The 10,104-nt window shown below is 41.2% G+C and overlaps 1 protein-coding gene across 2 annotated transcripts in view; it reads right to left on the bottom strand.

Annotated features, from left to right (window-relative positions):
- Positions 1 to 2,513: 2,513 nt before the first annotated feature.
- adkb (adenosine kinase b) overlaps positions 2,514 to 10,104 on the bottom strand; it is a 94,516-nt gene continuing 86,925 nt past the window's right edge. For both annotated transcript variants that reach the window (XM_079182391.1, XM_079182392.1), the window contains exons 9-11: positions 9,668 to 9,782; positions 3,134 to 3,220; positions 2,514 to 2,812 (exon numbers count right to left, since the gene is read on the bottom strand). In XM_079182391.1, the coding sequence (XP_079038517.1) occupies positions 2,688 to 2,812; positions 3,134 to 3,220; positions 9,668 to 9,782 (327 nt within the window). In that variant the 3' untranslated portion in view covers positions 2,514 to 2,687. The remainder of the gene's footprint in view (positions 2,813 to 3,133; positions 3,221 to 9,667; positions 9,783 to 10,104) is intronic.

The raw sequence follows: 10,104 nt of genomic DNA, 5'->3' as shown, positions 1-10,104 counted from the left end.
AAAGCTCATTTTTCATGCAGTAATTCAGATGTAATTAGACAGATAATTGGTAACTTCCCATCAGATTATAAACACACACTGCACCGCACAGGCGGCTTTAGAAAGATCTCAAAAGAAAAAACATTTTAACCTTTATAAAAGACATTCTATGAGTAATTTGATTTGTGTTCACATGTTAATGGTCGTTTGTCATTATGCTGCATCTTCATCAAATGCTCTTCTTATTCCCTTGATGACCTCATTGATGTTTCTTTTTATTTACCTGCCCCCCCCCCCCACAGTGTTTACATCATTCACAGCTTTGTTGCCGTTTAGTCTTTGACATTTATTCCAACCTACTTACTGATGATTTGAGGTAAACATGTGCGACTAAAATGTGATTTCATTGAGGCTCTGCTGTAAAACAGCGTGTAATGCGAGTAAAAAAAAGGGGTTTTGATTTGCGTTTAGCACTGGTGACATGATGGAGGCACTGACCAAACCTGCCTGTGTCTGGTTATAATGAATGCCACCCTGGGCCCCAGCAGGTCCTCCACTGCTGCATGGGTCCAGGGATAATTTGAATTGGAGCATGTGCCATTGCAATCTGCCCATCCCCCTCCTCAATCCCTGCCAACTGCCACACTGGTGTTCACAAACACTGCTGCCCATCTGCGGGGCAAAACACTGGCCAGGGCCCCAGTTACTCCTTTGCCTGCATTCAGAAAAAAAAATTAAAATATTCTGGGCCTGAACTCACTTTTGTAAGCAAATATCACACAAAGTCAAGTTTCCCCTCTTCTCCTTACTTCAAAGTCGTTAACAGCAGATTAAACTCAAAACAGTAAATGAAATGAGATTTTGTATATTGCCGCTACGCAATAAAACGGTCATTAAACATTTGTAAAAAGGCCCCGGGCTCACTAGCTTTAGAAAACTGATAGCATAGCATTGTAAAATGTAAATTAAATGCACAGATTTTATGTTTGTTTTTCAACCTCTTGTATTCACTGAGCGACGCAAAAGTTTCCCAGGGAAAGTGCGAGAAGTGTGTTTAGTAGTTTCCTTATTGTGGCAGGCATTCTCATTACTTGATCATGGCTCCCTCTTTTTGTGTTTGTGTTTTGCCATCTGTCATCTTGAGAAGCAAATGAACCAGCTGCCATGGAGTGTGATCTTGCCCAATCAGAAATGTGGTCCTTTTCAAAGCGCATCTGTGTGAAACCTTAAAAAATGCTGATGAGAAAAAAAAAAAAAAAGTGTCTCAAAGTTGTTAATAACATTTTGGCTGGAGAACGTTTTCACCAAGATGCCCCCGATTAGCATAAATCCATAAACTATGCCTCATTATGGGAAGGAGAGTTCTGGTCCAGGGAGTGTAAGAACTGCATTCCTCCCGTTACGCTCAGAGAAAATAAAAGAAATATGATGTAACAGGTTGTTCTAGGGGAACAAAAACAGTTCTTCTGAATCACACGTCTTTGTAAAACAGATGAGCTTTGAATTGTTTTCAACAGAAGCACTTGAGACACTGCCCAACACTTCTGCTGGCCCACACTCAGTATGAGGGGAGGGGCCTCCTCTGATCCTCGTCTCCAACCCCCAGCGACAGCACAGCTGGGTACGGGGGGGGGAGATCAGCCTAATTTTCAGGTCCCTCTAATGATCGCCACGAAGAGCAACCGCTAATCCCTTAACTGAGAAAAATGATCTCCTGTAGCCCTGCAGTTGCAGCTCCAGACCCCAAGAGTCCAGTTAGGACCCAACAAGCATGAGTAGGGGGCGACTGAGCGGAGCCAGGACACCAGGCTGGTCCTGGTCCTCCCACCCCTCACCCCCAGTCCCCTCTATAATGGAGGGTGTTGAGCTGTCCAAAAGTGATTAGCATGAGGGAGCCTCTGGCTGAGTAAATAATGGGGAAATACACAAACCCTGTTGTTGCATTTTATTTTGGGGTGTAATTTACTTACTTTTGGTTTTGGTATGGGAGTACCTCGGTAGGGAATTCTGCAGCATAACAGCTGAATATTGAAGTAATACTCAATTGAAAATCTACTATATTTAATAGTGTGTATTATCACATTTTCATTTTGGAAAATATTCAACATGCGGGTCAACAGCGGATTACGCAGCAGGAATGGTTTGAGAAGTTTTCATGGATCTTTTTTTTAGGCGTAACCTTTAGGGTCACCATCATAACCGATTGTAACTTCTGTGAATCAAAGCCGACTGCAGCTGCCGTCCTTCACAAAAGGAGCAAACACAAAAACTTTTCAGAAACTTTTCAAACATATCCTGCAGGATGATCAACTTCTCCACCACGGATCCAAACTATCGTCGCTTTTCACTTCTTAAGTGTCTGAAACATGCAACATACAGATCAATGGCGGGGAAGTGTAGTGTAAAGACATTTTGACGCTTCTTCACACCCTTCAGGCCTTCGGGCGTTCAGTTTGTGACGCTCAAACGATAGATTTTCAGCGGAATGCTCCTTTAAACATACACATTTTATTCCAATACTTGATACCAGCACACTTGAATTGTATTCAAACATCTTTGAAGTTTTTTTTTTGAGCTTGATAAAATATTCAAGCTGTAGTCCCATGCAGTGAGTCACTGTAAATAGAAAATAAAAATGTACATAAAATCCTGAAGCATACATATACAAGTATCTTGTGGAACAGACATTTGTGCAGTGCTCGGACGCATCAGTGAAAGTCGGGCTTCTCTGGGAAGGTGCATCCGACCCGCTTGATGATGACGTTGGCGGCGTAGTGTCCCGCCCGGATGCACTCCTCCAACGCATGCTCTTGGACCAACGCAGAGAGGAATCCTGGGTAGAGAGAAGAGCAGAAATCAACCTGTAACCCTCCATCACCTCCAAAATTGCTTGGGCAGCAGTTATCATTAATATGAGCCAGGTACTAATGGTTTCTGGATAAAAGGACATGGCTGTTTCATCCTCAACGGGACCCAAATGGTGACAGTTTTATGTTGTGCTATGATCAGCTCATACAGAGTGAAAACAGCAGGCTTAATGTCACGCTCATATAATCTGGAGGCATTACTACGTTACATAGTTGGCCGGTATCAAAGGTTAATTGGGATTGTACATAGAAATCAAGCTGTGTCGAGGATGATTTTCATGGCGTACCTCCCACAAAGGCGTCTCCGGCTCCGTTAGTGTCCACAATGTTATTTTGGTCGATGTCCAAAACGGGGAACATGGTCACCTTCTCACCTGTGGTCAGGACACAAGAGGGTTGTTAATTAAAGCTGAACACCAGTGGAGTTTCTTTTCATAGCCCATTTCACACAGCAAGGCATTGTTATGATTTGAGATTTGAGCACTTCTGGGTTGACACAGTTTTTGGCTAAAGTGTAAAATAGAAGATTAAGACTTATGTACAACATAATAAACGTTGAGTAACTCAAAGACAAGTCATTAAGGAAGTCAAAAAATATTTAGCGTTGATAGGACATGAAACTTCAGTTAGCATTGTTATGGCCACAAAAGCTAAATATTTGGTGACAGTTTTTAAATTTAGGGAACTATGAGATACATTGATTTGAATCTAAGAAAACACTAGTCCAAACAATCAAATATATTAATTGGATTTTTACAATTTCTCATAAGGCTTCTATTGATAGCCACTTTAATGACTTTGGTCATCAGCCTCTGCGGCATTTTAGTGCCATTCAGTGCAAATTAGCATATGTGATTATGCTAAAACATACAAGATTAGGTGAACATGGTGAACATTAATCCTGCTAAACATCAGCATGTTAGCATTGCCACAGAGAGAAGGTTAGCACGCTGGCGTTAGCATTTAGCTCAAAGCAGCCTCACAGAGCTGCTCGCATGGCTGCAGACTCCTAGTCTAAGTTACTATAAGTTAATCTATTGATTTAAAGAAAATAAATCTTTCAGTCTACCAAATATTTAAAAAATGGTGGATAACGAATGCCCTTCACAAGTTCCCAGAGCCCAAAATGAATTTTCAAATAGTTTGTTTTGTTCGACCAACAATTCAAAACCCAAATACATTTCCTAGCATTTGAGAAGCTGTCATCAGTGAATATTTGGAATTTTGCTTGATAAATGACATTCAGTAAACAACTGATTCTACAAATGTTTCTTTTTTGTCGCAGACAAATGGATTATATAACTACGGTTTCAGGTAAATTAGATGTTGAACTAAGGCACACTTCAGTATAAAATAATGCAATGACCTGAATAAATGAATGATCACATGCAAATATTCTCACCATCTCTAGGTGAGTCCTCTGACGACATAAAAACAATGCAAGAACAGTTGCTGTAAGTTTCAGTTCAAAACGGAACCCATTAAATAAGGGACTCTTTTTTATCTTCAGTGGACTATATTGCTTCAATTATTAGTAGCATATGCACTTCAAAGGGACTTCCAGTTTAAAGGAGAGAGGGGGGGATAAAAAATCTACCAGATGACGAAGTCTCGAGGTGTAGAGTGACATTAAATCAGCAACTTATGTCAGAACAATCTAAACCACACACACACAATCTTCAAACAATCTGAGGGCTCTGGTGGAACCTTCAAAAAGGTGCAGGAGACAAAAGACTGACATGTGGATAAAAGGAACACGAGGAGGCTGACAGACCTCTTATTGAGCAGAAAGAGGTTACAAGTTAAAGGAGAACACGAGGGGGGGAACAAAAACTACAAAAAGTTCTTTAATGAGGCTCCCTGCTAATCTAACAATGGCTCACAGAATATCTGTGCAGAAGATAAGACAACCCCCCGCCTTATCAGTTTTTGAATACATTTCTGCTCTTGTCCTACGGGGCAAAAGATACACAACCTGTAGCTGAGCATATGCTCAACACCTGGCGTCAAGAAAATGACTGTAATACGCCAACTGTGAGAGAAACTGCATCAGGTTACGGTTGGAAATGACATCTCGGAGAGCAGAATGTGACTGCACTACAGGTCAGGTCCCGAAGACGTGTCTGATAAAGAGTTCGATTGTGTTTTCATAATTAGACACTTTCCTTTTTAAAAGGAAAGCAGGAGATTGTCTCTTTGATAATACATTTTAATAAGACAAGAATCCTTTTAGGATCAGCTAATTAGTAGCATAACGACTCTGCTTAATTAATGCCACAGATGAAGCTTGAGAATCCTCCTCCCTCTTGAAACGATTAACCGCAATGGAAAATGTGCTCATAATAAATTACAGTTATGTCACTTATTCCACAGTTAGATGTGGTCGTGCTTATGCGATGCACACTGTGCGGCTATAAAAGCAGATGCTTTTACAGGTTGAAGATGATGCAAAGATCCTGCCGTTCATTAGAGAATAACGGTGTCAATATGTTTACGGCAGTTAAAAGAAATGGTTACCCTACTCGGGAGTCGGGGTCTTATTAGAAACACAGTTTGCAACCAGGTAAACTCTCACATGAAGCTCGTCATTGTGATAACACGACACCCAGAGGTGTCGGAATTCATTCATTTGAATCTGTTAGACCTACTGCTATGTCGCAATCAACAGTTCTGGATTCGGATTCTTTTTAAAATCCTTTAAATGCAACGTTTCCATTAGCTGTAACTCAAAGCACTGTGTTGTTTTTGTGAATTCTTAGAATATTTAGTAAAAACGTGCACATGTGAACATATGAATTTGAATTTAAACATGTCTGACTGACGACATCACAGCTGTTGAACTCATTTCCAAAACTTTGTGAGCACTGTTTTGTTTTTTCAAAAAGCATGGTACAACAGACATCCAGTATTTCTCTTACTTCTATCCTCACGGCTGCAGTAAGAGTTTGTACTCTTACTCGGCTGCAAGGCTAAAGTTCACATAAACTCATGGATGCAAATTATTTAATTTGACTGACATGTTAGCTCCGGTTACAAGTCCAACAATTCCCCTGCCGCCAGTAACAAAGATCTCATTGGTAAAAATCTGTCATGGAAATGGCAATAACAGAAAAAGCTCCGGCCAAAACACTCAGACTCTGTTGTTACTGGCTTGTGCAACGTCTGAAACCATCACTTCGCTGAACTCATTTCCCTGTAATGACACCAGTACAACAGTATTTCCAATCAATAAAACTCTGCTGTACTTTGTTTTAGCTCGAACATATTCTTGTTGCTAAAGTTTAGTTTGATTGGTGGCAGAGTACGTGGGAAGTGTAGTATGGCTGTGCTTTGACAGGTAACCTGCAACAGAAGAGGAAAAAAAAACCTGAGAAAAGCCTAGAAGGAATTCAAATACTTCCTTCGAGTAAGCTATAATTGTGCTTTTGTTAATTCGCTCTTCATAATTCCCTCATTACAACTCTTGAATGGTGGTGATTAAACTTAAAAAATTCTTTCAACAGGCGTCTCTTTGAAATGAGTATCAATTAAGTCCTTTATTATTGGCTATTCTTCTCAACAATGCCAATTCGCTGACTGAGAAAATGCTCTCCTGCTTTCAAAAAAAAAAAAACATAACAAAACGACTGTACATGCAAATAAGACGACCTCTGCTTTATTGGAAAATGAGCATATGGAAGGTTGTTCTGACTCTTAAATTATTGCATGCTCCACTTGGTTGTGTTCCAGCGCTCACTATTGTTGCTTTGACAGAAAGCAGGTCGATCAAATAGCTGGCACGTCATTAAAATTAACTTTGATCCTGTCACACTTTATCATCGACGCAAGTAAAACTATCAATGCATGATTTGAACTCCTGAGCTGCTAAATGGCTGGGAATCACACACGACTGTGAAGCTAAAAGGCATGATCTGAAGTACTCAGAGTTTAAGTACGACATCTTTATGTGAGAAACTTCCACGAGAATACTTCTGCTGGAATGTTTCCTGTTGCATTTCAGCCAAACTCTGAGCCTCAGAGAGGAAAACAACGTTACCGCTTTCTTGGCAAACGCGACAGGTTATGAGTAAGTTGACATTCAATCTGTTTCCCTATCGTCGACCAGCATCTTTGTTCACAATTGAGTTAGAAAAGAAAATACATATGCCTGTAATTACTGTAACCACAGGCAAAAAGATCATCGCCAACCAATATCCTTTCAGGGAGACTTGAAAGAAAACACTTCAACTTGAGATGCCAAGGGAAAAGAGAGGAGATCTTTCTCATGGTGCAGAATTTTAATTGATTTTGGCCTTCGTGAAGTATAGAACATAAACATCCCGCTTTTCAAACAGACTACTAAGACTTCTTACAGTAGTTCTTGTACTCATTCTGCAGCGTTAAATCTACTGTAACGTCAGGGAGAATAAACCTTTAAAAAAAAAGAGCCTTTTGCCTTGTAGCCAGTATTCACTCCCCAGTCTTCCCCGTGTGATTTGCATGTATAGATCAGGTCTTTTTTTTTAAGTTGAAATCTGCCTGCTTAGCCCCCTTGAGAGCCCTAAAACTCGCCGAGGAGCAGAGTCAGGCTTTATCAAGTCCTTATCAGCGATTAGAGCGGCAACCCCCGCTGAATGATCGTTTATTAGATCTCCTCACCGTTAAGGTTCAGGGCACAATGATCTTAATTACTGCTTTAATGGGTGTATAAGCAAAAGCCCAGTGTAGTTCAGCAGTGTCAGTGGCAGCTAAAGAAAGGGCCATTTCCCCCGCTCCCATCTCTTAAAAGGCACGTTTGAAGCGGTGGTGTGATGAAAGGCTCCGAATGAAGGGCAGGATGAAAAAAGAACAATAACAAATTGACATCTCTTTTTGGAGAATTATACCACGGGGGGAGGCTTTCTCCCATCCTTAATCACTATAAAATGGTTTAACATGACACGCAGAGGCTGGCAAATGATCAAATCCTGACAGGAGGACAAATTGCAAACAAAATGAGAGATCAAGTTTATTAGAGCGCCGCCTCTGGGAAATGAAAATCTTTAATTCTCTTTTTACACTGACATTTATTTGGCTGGCATGAATAGCGATGTTCACACACAGGCGCGCACACACACCGATCCTGCTGCACCTACTACTGTAACTGCTCCACTGCAATGATAGCGCAGTCAATGACATTTATCATGTTTGCCTTTGTAGATGACATCTGAAACACATTGTCTTTCATCCCGCCTGCATTCATCATGTATTTTATATAAAGTTCACAGCGGCGCGCGGCTCTGTCTTCATGCAGGAGGAATGAGAGAAGCAGGCAGGAATTATCCATCACCTCCAGCACAATGGATTGATTTCTTTTCTTTTCAACCCGTCGGGCTCATGCTTAGAGATTTGTTCCTAATTCTCATGAAAGGGAATGCACTTACAGAAATTCTACTTTGAAAATTAAAATTAGATTAACTTGATTAAGATAAATGCTGTTAAGTAAGGCTGGGAAATAAGGATAAATGTCCATCGGATGCATCGATGTACAATATTCACTCTCCTGTTAGATCAGTGTTTGTTCTCCACCAGCTCTTGAGGAAAATATCGGGCTCTTTATCTGCTGAATCCAGTATGTTCACCAGCTAGTCGCTAATTTGTTGCTAAAGTGGCCTACTGCCGCTGTAAACAACACTGATGAGAGTGAAAACTGTAAAGTTGCGGGCCGTAAAAACCAGAACAATGAGTTAAAGAATTAAAAAACCTGCTGAGGAGAGTTGTGTAATAATTCTGTGGGTTTCCTTTTTCAGATTACGCACAGCTATTTTATCCATTGTTAATACAACAATATTGATTACAGCCACTTTAGCCTTTATTAAAAACCCAAGATAGTCTCTAGAGAATCATGGGCAATCATGGCAAAATGGCAGCTCACTTTACAGACGATTAAAAAGAAAAACACAATATAGATACAGAAAAGTCCCGATTAATCATCGATTAATTAATCTTGCCATCAATGACAGACTGTGCAAAGCTTCGGCTCATAGAAAACTCTTGCCAGCAGTATGAAATTGAGAACAGTGGACACATGTGAAGACAGTGTCCTGCCGTAGCTGTGCTGCTCTTCAGTCCCCAGTGATGAGTGATATGTTGGAGTCTTTACCTGAGGCCATCTCTCCCCCGCGCTAACTACTCTCAACCGCAAGGGCATCGAGGAGAGACACCCTGTGGCTCCAAACAAAGGCGAAGGCTCCCAGCAGTAATCGGAAACTATCGCCTCTCCTCACACCGCCTCAACCTGCAACCCCTGCTCAGTTATGATGACACTGCCTTTTAATGTCCCGCTGACTAAATATGCCCCGAATCAAAGGAGACCGGATTGATTTGAGGACCAACATTTTCAACCTCTCCTCAAGGCCGCTCTGCCAGCGTTTTGCAGGAAGAAAAAAAAAGGCCAGGATGTGAGAGTAAAAGTATTAAAATGGCTGAGGACTGGCCTGGAGTCTGTCCAAGACAAAGTTAGAAGTACTTCACAAATCAATGCCTGCTCTCTGCATCCCCCACACTTCTTTTATGCTCTGAAATGACAGAACGTAGTGCAAGCATTTTTTTTTTTTTTTACATCTGGTGTCAATATTTCAGGTTAACTTCAAAGAAATTACTGATAGCGTTTGGCTCTCTTCAGCCAGCCATCTACCATCTATTTGAGGCTGCGTTCGGCAGTTTTGAGATATGAGGTTTAAGTGAAGGGTAAAGATGTCCAAAAGGGGGGCCAAAGTTGGGACGGCTTTGAGTGGTACTGAAGTAGAAATAGGTGTAGATAAGCAGAGGAGAAAAAAAAGAAAAAAACAAAAATGGCCTACCAACGGTTGCAACAGTGTCCTCCTTGCCCTGTGTGAAGACCACCACTCGCTGCCTTTTCGTATTCTCCTTGGGCAGATTTTGGGTCTTGTTTGCAATCTCTGCAATGTCATCCGTCTGTAAAAAAAAAAAGCACACCAAACCACTGAGTATGTGAAGTTGAATGGATGCATCGGGAAGAGCAATTTCTGAGGAGTTAATCAAACATCCCAACTGTGAGTGAGAGGGGGGGGGGGGGGGGGGGGGGGGGGTCAGACTTTCCCCCTCCCCAATTCTGGCTGACGGATCAAGTGATAATAAAACCAGATGGGCCATGAAAACGCTTCAAAAAAGATCAATGGGAGCGCTCCATGATGTTTCCGTGCAGTTACAGGAGAGCTTTAAAATATTAGAATGCCATATTCCCTAAGTGAGATGAAAATAAGCATGTGAAGATATG

Source organism: Pholis gunnellus (genome assembly GCF_910591455.1).
Source record: "Pholis gunnellus genome assembly, chromosome: 21".
Classification (NCBI taxonomy): Eukaryota; Metazoa; Chordata; class Actinopteri; order Perciformes; family Pholidae; genus Pholis; species Pholis gunnellus.
The sequence above is the reverse complement of the archived record's forward strand: the minus strand, read 5'-3'. Positions and strand labels throughout refer to the sequence as shown.